Genomic DNA, 14,398 nt, shown 5'->3' on the forward strand with positions numbered 1-14,398 from the left:
TCGACGTCCCACCTTATGTTTCGCCGTATGTTTTTAAACAATCCGATCCTCTGGAAGGGATCAAACACTGAGGTCTATAAGGTCATTCTTTTCGATTCTTCGGGGAGTAGTAAAGTCGACAAATCGACTCGTCTGGACAACTCCAACTTAACATGCAAACTTTTCTTAGCTTTTCTGTCTGTGAGCGTGATCGAATTTGGCAGTGATAACTGAATTCTCCCCTATTAAACCAAACCAAATGACTGCTATTTGAAAGCTTTGGAGCAAAGAGCACTTTGTTTTCATCTTGAGTTATATTAAAGATAAATAGTGTCCAAATGAAGAGGAGCGCCACCCCTTCGCAGTCTCCCTTATTTTGCAGTGGAAAGTGTCAACGAGCAGTCCAAAAAGGCAGTAAGACGGTGACGTGAACCGATAACATCACAACCTCATCCGAATACAATGTGTTTCTTATCATAAGGAACACGGCTCGATGTTTTTCTTCTTTTGTTTTTCTTGTTACATTCTGCTGAGACACATTGCAAAGAACAAGATGTGTTTCAGAAAAGCCAACACTTGATGCAATCCTGTCGCAGAGAGAGGGGAGGACTTGGATGCAGCTCAAAAGCAACACCCGAGATCGACTCTTTCTTCATCATTTGTCTTGTCTTACAGTATTCGCTTGTAATCACACTCTTAAAAAGACCGCATCGGAACACCCGGCCGTTACAACTAAAGGAGGCGGAAATCCCCTCGGCTGCCATAAAAGCGTCCATTCCTCTGGGAAGGAGCTTTTGGAGCGCGTCCGTGGGAATTTCTGTCCATTCATCCAGTGGAACATTCGTGACGACGACGGTGAGCAAAGAACATAATCATCATCATCCTCATCCTCATCCTACTCCTGTATCCAGCCCGTAGAAGGTACAAAATCTGAGGCATAACAAAGAGACCCAAATCGTTTTTCAAATGTTTATCTGTTCATTTTATGACATGTGACGCCCTGCAAAGGAGTGAGACATTTTTGAGATGCCATGATGACATTTTTGACCAACTGACTATGTTGATTTTTCTTTCTTTCACATACTCTGCGGACCATAATTCACTTATAGCGTTCTGGTTGCCCTCGCCTCACCTCCATTTTCTTGATTTCCGCTGACTGGCTTTCTATATTGTGGGCTGCAGAAATCAGCTTTTTAAAAAGGGATTCATGCTGCCGTATGGAAACACTTCATACATGCTGTTAGTTCTGTTCCTCATTTATCTTAATTAAAAATTCAAGTCAAATATATAGAAGGAACATTCTTACAGTTGTATGGCTCATCTGGATCAGACAAGTGACAAAGAACAGTTTCAATGTTTAATACTATTCAAACTTTATCAAAGACGTCTGGGGAAAGGGTCAAAAGATCATGGGAAGATTATCGGGCTGCCTGGACCAGACGTTGACTTTGCTGGTGAAAAGAACACTTGGCTCAGTGGACTTCCAGCATCTTTTCACACATGCTTTGCAGATTCCTCGGCAAATCACACTTTTGTAATCGTACTCATAAATTATTCATAAAAAACAAAAATCATCATTCCAACTCAGTCACACAACTTGAAAGCTATCGCTAAGTGCAGTTGGTTTGCTTTCAAATGAACTGGTCAACCTTCCAAAATGATTCACTTTCAATCATTTAGCAGCTTTGAACATTTCAAAAATGCATTTCGGTACCGTATCAATGCAAATCTGTCTTGAAATGGGAACCAATGACTGAATGAATCACAGCCCTCATCTCACTGAGAGATTATTCTTCAACATTTAGAACTAACGGAAAGATTTTGGAGTCATCAACACAAAACAAATAAAACAATTCAACAAAGTAACCGCTCAGTTACATGAGGGGCAGAAGACCTAAAAACAGCTCTCGTGCACTGTATATAATATATATCTTGTCTTGTCTCTTATTGGTGCAACTGTACCTAATGTTGAGACCAGATGTGTATGCGGAGGGAAAAAACAAACGAGCCGGCATCTGTTCTCTGAGGTTGCATTTGTGTGCATACACAATATACAGGAGCTGAACTTAACAATGATTTAGAGTAGGTTAGTAGAGAGCTACAATGTATGATTCTTGGACATGGAGCAATCAAGTGAGTCCTTCTATGCAGTTGCATCAAAGCCTTAAATCACGCGGTCCAGGTCGGACTCGACTTCGAGCTGCGACACAGCTGTGGTGAAATGTGGCCATCAGGGAGGAGTATCTTTGCATAGACTCTGCAGAAGAGACCTCTGGAAGGAATCATTGCTTGATTCTGGTATCAGAAACTCCAGTAGCAGGTCACAGATGCAGTAAACGAGATGCCTGCAAACATGAGAGACGATCAACAAATATAATATTGTACTTTTGAATGCTTATCATTCAATCTTAAACGAAAACATAAATTCAAATTATTGTTTGGATCCATGTCAATCTGCATTCTCATATACTGTATGTTAGAGTACTTGCTTTACGTATGCCCCATTGTTTGTACGATTTGTTTTCGGCTCTTTTTCACCCAAATGTTGTTCCAGTTTTTGGAGAGTTGAAAATGATCCTTACCAGCGAACTCATCTGCCTACAAACGTGACTCAGCCACTGATTTCCTGGAATCGAGTGGCCACAGAAAGTTTCCCTTGCGCATGTGCAACTTTGATTTTCTTGAGTCAGCGTCACCCACCCACTGCGTTCATCGGAAGCATTTCGTCTTTGTGCTCATTTATTGGGTGTGACTCTTCAATCGGGCAGCATGGCGCCAAAGAAAGTTCCAAGTGACAGAGTTGATAAAAAAACACAAGAAACACTATCAAGTTCAAGACAGAACTTTTACAAAAGTATGAAAATGGCAGCTTACCTTTTCCAAACAATAACGTATCATAAACGTGTTGATCCATCCATTGCTTTAGTTTTCTGTATGTTTTTTGTTAATATTTCTGGGGTGTCTGGAACGGATGAATTGGATTTACATTCTTTCCTATGCCTGTGAATATTCTCATTCATCTTGGTCATTTCATTCTCAGGGCATTGAATGGATTACAACTTGACATCGAAGATGTTTTGCCTCTCATGGGCTTAGGCTTAGGACACACTGGCCAGTGTTTGTGTGGAAAACTTAACTATTTATGCTCCGATTTAGAGGGAAAATCAATGAGGGACTTTCCACTCAACGACTCCGGTGCACCGACAATGGCCTCTGGGCCAGGCGGCTTAAAGGCTCTCCCCCTTTTTTGTATTCCAAAAGAAGAATTCTATAATTCTGGTGTGGGGCATGCCTCCAAATTGGAGCATATATAGTTTAGTCTTCCACACAAACAATGGCTAGTGCATCCTAACTGAGCCTTGTTGCATGAACTGATGAAGCCTGCTCTGATGAGAGGCCAAACGTCTTCTAACACAAACGGAGCAGTTCAGTTGCGATCGATTCAATGGCCTGAGAATTATATCCAATTGGACATAATGCTTTTGTTTTCGTACGATTCCATTTAGTCAGAATTTTTGGAATGGTTTATTCACCAAATCCAAGCTCCCAATGTATATGGAAATGTCAAAAGCATATCACACCACCATCAAATCACAATGCAGTCAAATGCTTGAATACGCACTTGTTAATGTGGTGTTCCTGTAAAGACTCCAGCATGGTCTCCATGCTCAATCTGTACTTGTCACTGCCTAACATGTCAGTGATGAGCTCTGCAGCCACAAACATCGACACAAACCAGACAGACTCGGTCAAGCTAAATGTGTCGACCGTTCGGTGAGCCGTAATATGCGTCTTAGAGCCGCGGCAAACCCGGAAGTAGCTGCATGAGACATTCCAGGCATCGGTCCTTGGTTTCCTTTCTCTCAGCGGTGCTGCGCTCGGGCTGCGGTTGGGCGGGAAGAGCACCTCCGGGCCACACGGCCTCCTGCAGCACTTGGAGGTAAATGACCCAACAGGGGGCGCTGGTCAGGTGGGCCACTCCGATGTCCATCCATCTGGGGGGGGGGGGGGGGGGGGGAATCAGTAGAACACTGGGGTCACATTTGCAGGACGATCTGCTTAAGACATCACTGTGACATCTTTAAGCCATGCGTGCAAAGTGGTGCAACACAAGCTAGCGTGCTTACGAAGGTTACAACACAACAGCAGCTCGAATTACTTAGTGACATGCTCATTGAAAGGCGAGCCAGTGATGTTAATGACAGCAGAACACTGGAGCCTCAACAAGGGCTGTTCCCAAAGACGTGGTAAAACAAGGCCAGTGTTAATCATAGACATGCTTTTGTTGAAATCTGCATTTCCAATTTGGTATCCACATTGCATTTACAAAAAAAAAAAAAAGTATCTACTTTTTGGAAGGAAAATATGAGCGTATGCCATACAAGATTCAGAAGTACAGTGGACCCCCGCTATTCGCGGTGAATATAGACCACACTGGACTGCGAATAGCGAAAAATCCTGGATCATGCCCATTACATTGGCATTGTAGAATTCTTCTTTTTTTTCTACTTTTAAAACCCAAAGATTCTTAAAGAAGTGGGGATAAACCACCATTAAAGGTTTAGGGGGTTGCCCCCCACCCCCCAAAAAAATAAAAACAAAAACAAAAAGAGCAATGAAAAAAATGAAAAGAAACATTTTAAAAAATGTGAAATGAAAAAAATGTGAATAGGTGAAAATGCAGGTACCGATCCACGAGTATGCAGTGGTCCACTGTATCTCATTTAACTCTCCTTACTGTAGAAAAGGCCCGACAGAAGATCATCTGTAGGAAGGAAACCAAGTTTTTGCAGCATTACTCGCAACAATGTTGTCGTTTCTACGACTGAAAATTGCAAGCAAATGCTTAGATAACCTGCAAAGAGTTCAAACAAAAAAGTGTGGACAGTCGCATCTTGACGGATGAGTTAGTTGACGGCCGGCTCATCTGCCTCACAGTTCTGAGGACCTGGCTTCTTTGGGTACGTCCCAAAAACATGCATGGTAGGTTGATTGAAGACTCTAAATTGCCCGTAGGTGTGAATGCGAGTGCGAATGGTTGTTTGTTTCTATGTGCCCTACGATTGGCTGGCGACACGGCCCCTCGCCCCAAGATAGCTGGGATAGGCTCCAGCATGCCCGCGACCCCGGTGAGGAGAGGCGGTACAGAAAATCGATGGATGGAAATGAATTGAAATGCCATTCATCTATTCCAGCCCCCCATTTTTTGTACATTTATAATTAAGAAAAATATCACTGTATTGTAATATAAATATAAAAATATACAACCCCAATTCCAATGAAGTTGGGATGTTGTGTTAAATAAAACAGAATACAATGATTTGCAAATCATATTCAACCTATATTTCATTGAATACACTACAAAGACAAAATATTTAATGTTCAAACTGATAAACTTGATTGTTTTGAGCAAATAATCATGAAAGCCATTTATCAACAACACCCAGAAACGCTGCCGGCTTCTCTGGGCCTGAGCTCATCTAAGATGGATCGATGCAAAGTGGAAAAGTGTTCTGTGGTCCAACGAGTCCACATATTAAATTGTTTTTGGAAATTGTGTCATTGTGTCCTCCAGGCCTAAGAGGAAAAGAACCATCCGGACTGTTATGGACGCAAAGTTCAAAAGCCAGCATCTGTGATGGTATGGGGCTGTGTTAGTGCCAATGGCATGGGTAACTTACACGTCTGTGAAGGCACCATTAATGCTGAAAGGTACATACAGGTTTTGGAGAAACATATGCTGCCATCCAAGCATGGTCTTTTTCACGGATGCCCCTGCTTATTGTAGCAAGACGATGCCAAACCACATTCTGCACGTGTTACAACAGCGTGGCTTCGTAGTAAAAGAGTGCAGGTACTAGACTGGCCTGCCTGCAGTCCAGACCTGTCTCCCATGGAAAATGTGTGGCGCATTATGAAGCGTAAAATACGACAACGGAGACCCCGGACTGTTGAACGGCTGAAGCTGTACATCGAGCAAGAACGGGAAAGAATTCCACCTACAAAGCTTCAGCAATGAGTGTCCTCAGTTCCCAAACGTTTATTGAATGTTGTTCAAAGAAAAGGTGAGGTAACACAGTGGGAAACATGAGCCTGTCCCAGCATATTGGGAATGGTTTGCAGCCATAAAATTCGAAGTTAATGATTATTTGCTAAAAACAATCAAGTTGATCAGTTTGAACATTAAATATTTTGTCTTTGTAGTGTATTCAATGAAATATAGGTTGAACATGATTTGCAAATCATTGTATTCTGTTTTTATTTATGTTTGACACAATGTCCCAACTTCATTGGAAGTGGGGTTGTAGATAAATAACCCAGAATGTGTCATCTGCATTTTGAATCTAGCCCCTCCCGTCTTCAGCTATCGTCGGCTATTTTCAGCTGTGACGTAACAAAGTCCCAACTTCATTGGAATTGGGGTTGTATGATAAAATAATAAAAGAGAAGGTAAAGAAACATCGGTTTTATATAGTGTAATTATGCCACAAGTTACACACACCCACACACACACACACCTTGGGGGGGGGGGCCAGGAGTCAGTCTGTTGACCATTTACTATGTTGTTAGTTGAATGTGAACAAATGCTCCATGGTCCTTGCGAGTGTTGTCATTTTGTATTTGTGTTTGACTGTTTGCCCCGTTCAATAAACGGCCGAAACTGCATCGGCGACTGTCGCTGTCCTTTTTTTCCACTTCACTCGAGCAGTATTCGAGTACTTTAATACTGTTGAATATGCACGGCATATTGTAACAATGCCAAACCAAATATGTCTCCTAGTGGCTGTGAACAGATACAGACTGATGAGTGCTAAGATCTTCCAGCAATGTCATGCCACATTATCATCATCCCATCTTTGATTAAGATATTGCTGAACAATGCTGCTATTGACCACTTTAAAAAACATATATGTATTTGGTGTCATAGCAATATGGTTGACAAAATCTGAAAAATACCTATTTTTGACCTAACAACAATACTGTAGTATGAATAATGATGTGTGTAGCATTCATAGAATTAATCGGGGGGATATAGATGTTGTTAAACTGGAACAAAACATTTATGAAAGATTTAAGTCCAACCTCTCAATAAAAGTGCCAAAGATAAGTCTGATGGCCTTCTGGACGTTCTCAGTGCACAGCCAACTCCACTGGTCCTTCATCAACAAACACAAAATGTTCAGCGCAACATCTGCCACAGCTGTGTCTGAAAATAGAATCAAATCATCAGAATAAGACCAATAAATGAAGTGGTGCTAGACACAGCAAGACTTTTAAGAGTACTTTTCAATGAACGCAACTGCAAAATGTGGGGTTGTGCTGCTCTCAAGTGGCACTACACAAGAAAAGAGTAGAAGCAGCAGACTCACTTGAAAGGTTAGTTAGTCCAAATAATATTCGAAACAATGCTGTATGATGCAGTACAATTCTACACCGCTACGAACTACAACCACGGGGTGACTTTTTCCGATCATGCCTGCGTTCAGTGCAGCGGAATATTGGGTAAGAGTAGCAGCTCATACCGGCGCCGTGAACTTTGCCACACGTCGCCTTGTCTGTGCCCACGAGCTCCGTCTGCTTGGCTTGTTTTCTGCCTTGGGGCTCGCATAAAAGTCGTTCCTGCTCCAGGACAAAGCTCTCCAGTCTGGACAAGGACATGCCATTGAGCACCTCGAAAGAATTGGAGAAATGTAGAGGTTGAACGACTAAATGTTTGTTTGTAGTCAACTAGAATGTGTCGAAAGTTGACTCAAAGTCTATTCATCGATGACCTCGTTGCTATTTTTTCAGCCCATTACAGCGGTCCCTAACCTTTGTTAGACCATGGACCGGTTTCACATAAAAAGAACATATTTTGATGAAACAAAAAGGAAAATGATTAGCGAATCGTCAACTTCAAGCTTTAAGCGGCGATGCAGAGTAGCAAGGTCGACTCGTCCACTTGTTGTCTGTTTCAAATGCATTCCTATCCACAAATGACATATTGGATCATAGCATATTGCGGATGAGAACTTACAGGGCTGCCTTCACTAAAGCAGTAAGTCACTTTAGGATGTAAGTCAGGTATATTGAGAGTTGGAGACACTTTGCTCGGGAACATGAGCCTCCTGTTGCAGGGAATACAAAAGCAAACATTTTATCCCCATAAACTGTGAAGAACGCTTCGATGATTTCACACGATACAGTCACACAAGTAGACAATGTTTTATGTGGCCGCAATCAGAATGGATAAGGGTACACTCCTGTCACACGTACAGTAACAAATGTTCAAAAGTCTCACCTGTACTTTCTGCTGTCCAGTGTTCTCCCTTCAGAGTCTCCCTCAAGGTCCTCTGTTGGACTCACGGCTTCGGGGTGAGGAAAGGCTGTCTTCAATGTGTCTAAAGCGTTTTCCATCATCTGTGAGAACAATTATGGCGGACATAACATTGGAGCCCATTCTAGAAATAAAATTAACTTCCGCTCAATCGACATGCTCTGATTACGTAAATGCACACCCGTGGCCACATAACCATGTACAATTGCATCATCTCATCAGGGCCAAAACAGAAGTGAAAGAAAAACACGGCGCTCGCTTCAGTTAGCATTGAACAAAATGTTCACCATTTTGGTGCAGACAAACTTTTGTGCAGCAAAATAAGGAAACCAGAATAGAAACGGCTCTCAGTACGATGCAGTACCGTTTAGGACTGCATGATATTGGCACACGCGCAAAAAAAGAGGGGGATAACATACCCGTGACTTATGTATTATTTGGACAGTCTATAATAGCTCCAGTAGAAAATAAACCATGCACAATAAAGCACAGAAGTATATTGAGTTATTTAAATGCATGTTTTGAGCAGCATTGTCCAGCCAGACAAGAAAATCTTTTTCTTTTCATGCGCAGTTATACTGTAATGCGTATGCTAGCACATTCCTAATACATGTACTATTCATTTGTTTTTAAGTCATCTGTAATCTTACACATATGTTTTAACAAGCTATACATGAGTATTTCTCAATTTGAGTGCATTAGTTTAAACAACACATATTGCTGTGCGCAACTTGTGTCTGGATCAGACTACAATATTGTCGCCCCTTTATTGGCCCGATTGCTGATTTCCCAGATCGGAACTGACATATTGGGTCAGGAACTACAAAACCCCTTGGAATGTGACATAAATGCATCATTGACAACCAACGATTTGGCCCAAGACAGTAAAATGAAAAGTCTCGTAGGTTTGCTTATTTGGGCGTATACGTTCCGTGTAGTGAGACATATGAACGAGAAGCCTCTGACATATGACCTGACGTCTACCAATAGGATTGTGTCTCGCAGAGGTGCATTGCCTCCCTCGAACACCGTTGTCAACATGTATTTGAACGACAAACGAATGTTGACTGACACTTTACAGCCTGAATCAAAAGAACACCCTCACTTTTGCGTACAAACGTTAGTGCTAGTACTAACGAGCTACATAACGCTATGTTGCCTGCTCGCGAGCAGTATTAAAAGTAGGTGAACATAAAAATGTTTTCAAATGTACCGGCATTACCAGATAACTATTAACCCCTTATTGCTCAGTGACTGTTTTTTTTTTTTGTCCACGTCTTTCTGTCTCCAATGTGTTCTGTGTCAATCGACTGTCTGTCGTCGTACTCGAGCGGCTCCAACTACCGGACACAAATTCCTTGTGCGTTTTTTTGGACGTACCGGGCAAATAAAGAGGATTCTGATTCTGATTCTGACATTACCTCGAGCTCAAGCACGACACCACGCCTCTGAGCTGCTCTGTGTGTTGTTTGAAGGTTTATAATTTACCGTAACATCGGTGCTAATCTTATTAGCATGTCTGCCTTTTCTTATCACTTTATGCTCGCGCTAAGGTTAGCGGACCTTTGTTGTTGAATTATTTGATTTACGAGACAGTTTTATGGTAAACTACAGCTGGGAGTGAAACATAAACAACTTGAAGCAAGCGCGTTTTTCCACTTGTTTGGAGAATGTTTCACAATCTGTTTAACTATTCTCAGGACTCTTCTGATTGGTGTAACGATGCACTTGCGCATTTGAACATCATGATGACAATGCTCAAATAATTGTGTGGAAGACTCAAATATTTATAATAGTATCATTGCAAAGGCACTATTTTCCCCCCATAACATTCACTCAGTACACAAATTCCTTTTCACCTTATCAATTCTTGACTTGACAAAAGGCCTTTTTCCAAAATACGTGCAAACCCCTGAGTTTAGAGACAGGAACTCCTGCATGTCCTCACTCCTCGCTGTTTCAGGTATGCTGTTTAGTTGCTAGAAAATCAACAAATACAATTCCAGTGATACAGTACACTTAGGGATGTCATAGACTGAAGTGTCGATAGCCAATATCTACCTTAAGGAACGTATCCAGTTGGCCTTTACGGGCTTCCACCTTCTCACCATCTGTGTTCCCAAAGGGAAGGTCAGGGAACATTTTCTTCGGACCTTTTACATCTGCAATACAAGACAGTCGCTGGAAATAGTGACAAAATGTGTCAAGATATTCCCCAGGTAGATTTTGATCTTTTCTCACTCTTGACAAATTTCTTCACTTCTGGGTTCTCCTCTAAACGTGTTTGCAAGTTGAGGAACTCGCTGTATCTGCGGTTGACCGAGTGACAGGTTGCAGGTTGCAAAAAGTCACCGCTTTCGGGGCATGTTGCGGTCTCAAACTGCAAAAGACAAAATGCTGTTTTGTGTGGAAGAAAGAAAATCTTCACATTTGACGCCAATGACAAGTGGACCTGTAATGTTACCGTGATAGTGTAGAGAGTATACGGATGTGTTCCAGTACCACGCTGCTCCTTTGCACTGACTGTTCCAGCAATTTGCACATTCTGGATGCCCATTGATGGTTTGTTTGGACTGTCAAAGTTCAAGGGACTGAGGCAAAGTCTTCTTGAAGGCCCTGCTGGGGATTTCTCTTGAGCAATACCGACAGGCCAGGGTAAATTCACGGGCACCGCCTTCGGCCCCAGATTTTTCAGCGTACCGAAGCAGCCAAAATCCTCAGCGTCGTCGTTTAAATTCATCGTGTTGCAGAAGTTGGCTGAGGGACCGCATTCACACAAGCGTCTGGTCATGCCATCGTCCGTGTCGGACTGCATCGGGGAGTCCGGTGACAGCATCTTGGACTCTGGGAGGTGAGAGCAATGGCCAGACGTGAGGGAACAGCAGTGGACTTTGCACGGTGTGAGCAGACCAGCGTGGCAATTCTCAGCTTTCCCAGAGCAAGTCTCAAGGCTCAGCAAGCTGCACTGACAGGAGTCCTCCTCACTCATCGGGTTGAGCAGCTCACGAAGATCAGAGTTGCTCCCGCTCACGGGGTTCGCTTGATCCGAAGATGACAGACAGGTGATCCACGAATCATGGAGCGCGCACCTGTACAGGGCGCCATCCTGTGGTTTTTGTGACCTGGTGAAGACGTCTACAATGGTTTGATTGAGCCAGTCGGGATCAGACAGCCTGCTTATTAGCGGCAGAAGCACATTGCAGGTAATGAGTTCGGTAACCATGTACCCTCCCGTCCTGGTTTCCATCTGAGGGTACGGAACAAGCACGTGCAAGACGAGGTTAACCAGAGCTCTGGCGTACCTGAGCTCAGCGGCTGCATCGCTAACAGCTGGATGAGGGCTGTCTACTTCCTGGTAGAGCTGCCAAAGGCTAACGTTCTCAACTTCTCGCTGTGTTTCCAGCAGCATGTGCCTGGCTGTCATGTAGCTCTGCAGGTGGCAGCCATACAGCTCTAAAAGCCGTTGGACCACGGCCTTTCTGTCTACATGTCTCGCACGCTCCTTCAGCTCCATCACCGATTCCAGCATGGAATTGCGCACCGCACGCTCAAACTCGCCTTCCACCTCTGGCAGAAGAGTGCGATACCAGGAAGACACAAAATCCCGCACCGCTTTGTGGACGGCGCTGTGGATCTCGTGATTGAGTCTCCACTCATGTTCGGCCGAACACTGAGACGGAGTCGCCCCGCCGAGCGGCAAGAAATGCTCCAAGTGGAGAAGGCTGTTGGCATCCAGAATGGCTCGCGATCCAAACCAACCTCCCAAGACAACCAGGAGACTAGTGAAGATGCAGAGGAGCCAGACGTTAACGAGGAGATGGAAGAGGATCAACCAGGCCAGTAGAGCGCCAAGGCCTAACAGCCGTCTCCGCTGGCCCAGAACCTCTGACAGGGACCACTGATTAGACCTCTTGGATGAAGGCATTCTAGCCAACAGATGAACTGTAGCCTGCTAAAAAATACGTTTTTTTTTAGTTCTCATTCAACTTTAACTGCAGGATTCATCAATGACTTTCAGTACAGACAGGACAGATGAGTCAAGTAGTCAAATATCTATAATATCTATAGTAGCTAGGCGTGGTACACCCTGAAGCGGTCGCCAGCCAATCGCAGGGCACATAGAAACAAATAACCACTCGCACCTACGGGTAATTTAGAGTCTTCAATCAACCTAGCACGCATTGCTTTTGGGATGCGGGAGGAAACCGGAGTGCCCGGAGAAAAGCCACGCGGGCACGGGGAGAACATGCAAACTCCACGCAGGCGGGGCCGGGGATTGAACCCCGGTCCTCAGAACTGTGAGGCGGATGTGCTAACCAGTTGTCCACTGTGCCGGCCATTTCTGATTTTGTCTTTGTTGCATGCAGTTTCAAAATTGTGATTATAAAATCCACACCTAAATTGAAACATTTTTAAAAACAACTTTCCCCCTGAAGCTCATAACCTTTTGTCGCAATACTCAGATACATTTAGATTTTTTTCCCCGCCTTAATAAATAAAATCATGATTTACAAACTGTATTTCGTATTTACCTGTACTTGCTTACCAACATGAATGATTGAATCATTCCAAATTTCAAACGTCCGAGTGCAATTGAACGCAGCATAGTCTTCTCGGGAGAGCTTTGCCTCGACACCGAGACTTGCTGTTGTCATGACAACGTCAATCAGTCAAACTCCCAAAACGAGTGCGCGTGCTATGTTTTATCTTACAAAAAAATGGTTCCTCACACGTCACTTTCTAATTTTGTTAGGATACGAATTTGCAGCTCAATAGCAATGACCTGTTCAAGGCAAGTGTAGCTCTTTAGACATGAATTTGTTTATTTTAAATTAGACCATCAATTGATAGTAGGCTACAACTTAATCAATACCACGTTGCACACTGATAAACCTTTAAAAAAAAAAAAAGGTCACCTGGATAGTTAGAGATTCATGCCTAGAACTGAGGCGAGCTTCCTTCTTGTGTTTTAATCTCCAACAAAGATTATGAGGATTAGCCCGTTTGTCTACTCAACTCGGTTTAGGTGTCCACTTTACCTGCCAGATTATAATTCCTCTTTATATTCATTCTTTACAAAACACTATGCTTTTTCTATATTCTACGACGGTGACTACTGAATACTATAACGACTATACATATTATTATTATTTTTTCCATGTTTGCCTTCATCCCAAATTAGACAGCTACACAGTACTAATGGCAGCAAGTGCCTGTTGTTATCCACTATTTTCACCATTTAGAACAGACTGTAACATTTGTTGCATTCATGAAAATTTGATAAATATGTACTTATTGGTATTCATTTGTTATTCAAGTATCTAACTCAATAATTATTGAAAAAAACAAAATTCTAGTCAAATGAACCATTTAATTAATTGTATTAAGTCATTGGTGACCCACTGTGATTAAATGAATTATAACCCATGAATTAAATAATGACCAATAATTATTATTTTATTATTAAAAAAGAAACGATTGTACATATTTGACATTCACATTTTAGCTCTTTGTTTTTCAACCTCATCTGCAATTGACCTGGCCTAGCTGTCCGTCATCAAATGTGGGTTTATACCAAAAGTTTGCCCACCCCTGTTAAACATTTTTTTAAAATTATTTTGTCTATTATTATGTCTATTTTGAAAATGCTCATACAGCGCACATGCATTTTCTATAAGGCTTGTCCTCATTGGGGTCATGGGGAATGAGAGTATATCTGTTCCTTCTGAATTTGAATTTAAAGAACGTTTATTTTTGTGTCATGTTAAAATGTGTACATGTCTAATTAAAGAAAAACACCTCTATATGTTGATGGTTAAAACATAATAATAACAATAATAACATTTGAAAAAGTAGACATTTCAATTCAAACTCCGGCACAGATATACAGCAGGTCTTCCGGAGCCAATCACAGTCGACCCCTCTCGTGCAAACGATTCAACATCACCCTCTAGTGGTGACAATTCGAGCTGCAATTGGCGGCAAAGAATAAATGAAAAGAAAAGTAACGTTTTGCCACGAAAGTAGTCCGCCCGCAGAACGTGGGGAAAACAACGCCGAAGAGGAAAGAACATGTCCTCAAAACCGGTTCGGTAGCTAAGA

At 42.5% G+C, this 14,398-nt stretch overlaps 1 protein-coding gene across 12 annotated transcripts; it reads right to left on the minus strand.

Annotated features, from left to right (window-relative positions):
• Window positions 1-891: 891 nt before the first annotated feature.
• On the minus strand, window positions 892-13,265 carry snx19a (sorting nexin 19a). Of its 12 annotated transcripts, none has more exons than XM_061702884.1 (12): window positions 13,213-13,265; window positions 10,761-12,245; window positions 10,538-10,676; window positions 10,358-10,458; window positions 10,156-10,275; window positions 8,261-8,379; window positions 7,997-8,087; window positions 7,503-7,650; window positions 7,063-7,186; window positions 3,790-3,974; window positions 3,602-3,689; window positions 892-2,324 (listed from the first exon to the last, which is right to left on the minus strand). In XM_061702884.1, the coding sequence occupies exons 2-12, from the start codon at window positions 12,219-12,221 to the stop codon at window positions 2,210-2,212; spliced, it is 2,691 nt and encodes an 896-aa protein (XP_061558868.1). In that variant the 5' UTR covers window positions 12,222-12,245; window positions 13,213-13,265; the 3' UTR covers window positions 892-2,209. The 12 variants fall into 12 exon arrangements, 10 of the variants coding, with proteins under 10 accessions (XP_061558868.1, XP_061558867.1, XP_061558869.1 ...); XM_061702883.1 differs by having other exon boundaries at window positions 10,761-12,248; XR_009770222.1 differs by having other exon boundaries at window positions 2,231-2,733; window positions 2,854-3,689; window positions 10,761-12,248.
• Between the last annotated feature and the right edge of the window lie 1,133 nt (window positions 13,266-14,398).

The sequence above is a fragment of the Phycodurus eques genome, chromosome 17 (genome assembly GCF_024500275.1).
Source record: "Phycodurus eques isolate BA_2022a chromosome 17, UOR_Pequ_1.1, whole genome shotgun sequence".
NCBI lineage: Eukaryota > Metazoa > Chordata > Actinopteri > Syngnathiformes > Syngnathidae > Phycodurus > Phycodurus eques.

Coding starts and splice junctions, on each gene's coding strand:
- snx19a (XM_061702884.1), bottom strand. CDS start 12,221: ATGCCTTCATCCAAGAGGTCTAATCAGTGGTCCCTGTCAGAGGTTCTG. Junction 10,459..10,537: donor AGTGAAGAAATTTGTCAAGA/GTGAGAAAAGAT, acceptor CTTGTATTGCAG/ATGTAAAAGGTCCGAAGAAA. Junction 7,187..7,502: donor TGGCAAAGTTCACGGCGCCG/GTATGAGCTGCT, acceptor TTCTATTTTCAG/ACACAGCTGTGGCAGATGTT.